The following is a 1,514-nucleotide window of genomic DNA, read 5'->3' on the forward strand; positions in this document are numbered from 1 at the left end:
AGGAAATGGGCCACATATGTCTCAAAAGACCATTTTTATTGCCCTCCAAGAGAACTGGGAGTTCCTAAACGAACTTTTTAAAGGTTGCCTTGGGATAGGATCAGAAAGGCAGCCTAGTTGACTTTCTTCCCAGTTTAAAGCGCGGCTTCTAACAATACCCAAGATTCTCTCCTTCCAGACAAGGAACCCAGAGAAAAACACTGAAGCCCCACCCTGTTGCTGTCCCACCTGCTCCGCAAAAATGGCACTCAGCCTGACAGGCGCTGAGCGGCCAGCCGGGAGGCCCAGGCCGCGCCCATCAAGCAGGTGTCGCGAGACTGGGATTGGCTCTCTGAACCGACGTCATTCCGAAGAAGACGGTTCCGCCCCTTTCAAGATGGCGCTGCACTCAGCGCGGAAAGCGCGTGGTTGCTGGAGCTTCATCCGGGCACTTCATAAAGGATCCGCAGCTTCTCCCACTCCCCAGGTAACTAAGGCTGGCCCTTCCCTCGGCGGCTTCCCATCCCGCGAGGTTCTTCTCATCCCACTGCCTTCTATTTATTTTTCTCCTCTCGCTTCTTAGGGAAGCTACTTGCGTTCTGTCGCCTAAGGTCTACTCGCCTATGACTGCCCTCCTATTCAGAGCGTAGTGACGTTGCAAGAATACGTGATGACGTAAAGCTCCCTTGGTGAAAAAAGCGCGCCGGTCCCTGCCCTCTTGTCTCCGCTTGCTGACCTCTTGCTTCTGCCTCCCGTCCTGGGAGCTGATCGCCGCCGCTGTTGCTGGGCAACGCGGTGAGCCAACCTCGGGCGTGATGTTTTCAGAAACCGGGGTTTTAGAGACTGCTCTTCTTCTCGTGGTCTTGTTACAGCTTTTACCCTCCTTACCCTAACAGCAAACCAGGGGGCCGTCGGAGAGATGAGAGAAGTCTTGTTAGGCAGTGGGCGGCTCAGCAGCTTGGCAGTGTGGTACCTGAGCAAGTGTCTGCATCGTCCATTCCGCTTGCTTCTCGTGGCCCCACAGCACTGTATCTAGGCGGCTGTGAAAGTGATAGCAAGCTGCCCCTGTTTGTCCTGTCCTGCGCTTGACAGCATTGCCGTTACCATGAGTCTCGCGGGACGGAGACCACGTCGCGGCCTGGTCTAATGGTCTTAAATAATTGGAATTTTACCCTCATGGCAAAAATGTCGGGGGGAGGGGATACCCTTTCCGTTATTCGGACTTTTACCAAACGTCTTCCAAGTGCAGTCTCGGTAAGCACTTTGACATACGTTGTCTACAGGACATAACTTCTGGGAACGAGAGAGAAACGAGATAATGTGATTTTATTAGGTAATTTCCTGGCATCTTTTGCGTATTCATTGTCACCATACGGAGGTGTGAGGATGTCACACCTCTTGTAACTGGTGTGTTGAAAAGAGCACTAGAGGAAGGTAGTCCAGAGCTCCAGGGTTTGGTCCCCCACTTGATAGCTGTGTGACAGCTCACAATCTCTCTGGGTCTTTTTTTTTTTTTTTTTTTTTTTTTTTTTTTT

The 1,514-nt window shown here is 51.9% G+C and overlaps 1 protein-coding gene across 5 annotated transcripts in view; it reads left to right on the forward strand.

Annotated features, from left to right (window-relative positions):
- Positions 1-353: 353 nt before the first annotated feature.
- The window catches only part of WARS2 (tryptophanyl tRNA synthetase 2, mitochondrial), a 112,265-nt gene continuing 111,104 nt past the window's right edge, over positions 354-1,514 (forward strand). For 2 of the 5 annotated variants that reach the window (XM_017524156.2, XM_037736992.1), the window contains exon 1: positions 356-466. In XM_017524156.2, the coding sequence (XP_017379645.2) occupies positions 377-466 (90 nt within the window). In that variant the 5' untranslated portion in view covers positions 356-376. Of the gene's footprint in view, positions 467-891; positions 913-956; positions 1,234-1,514 lie in introns of those variants that run through there. The other 3 variants (XM_037736993.1, XM_037736994.1, XM_037736991.1) reach the window with 3 other exon arrangements.

This window comes from Cebus imitator, unplaced genomic scaffold (genome assembly GCF_001604975.1).
Source record: "Cebus imitator isolate Cc_AM_T3 unplaced genomic scaffold, Cebus_imitator-1.0 Scaffold32, whole genome shotgun sequence".
Classification (NCBI taxonomy): domain Eukaryota; kingdom Metazoa; phylum Chordata; class Mammalia; order Primates; family Cebidae; genus Cebus; species Cebus imitator.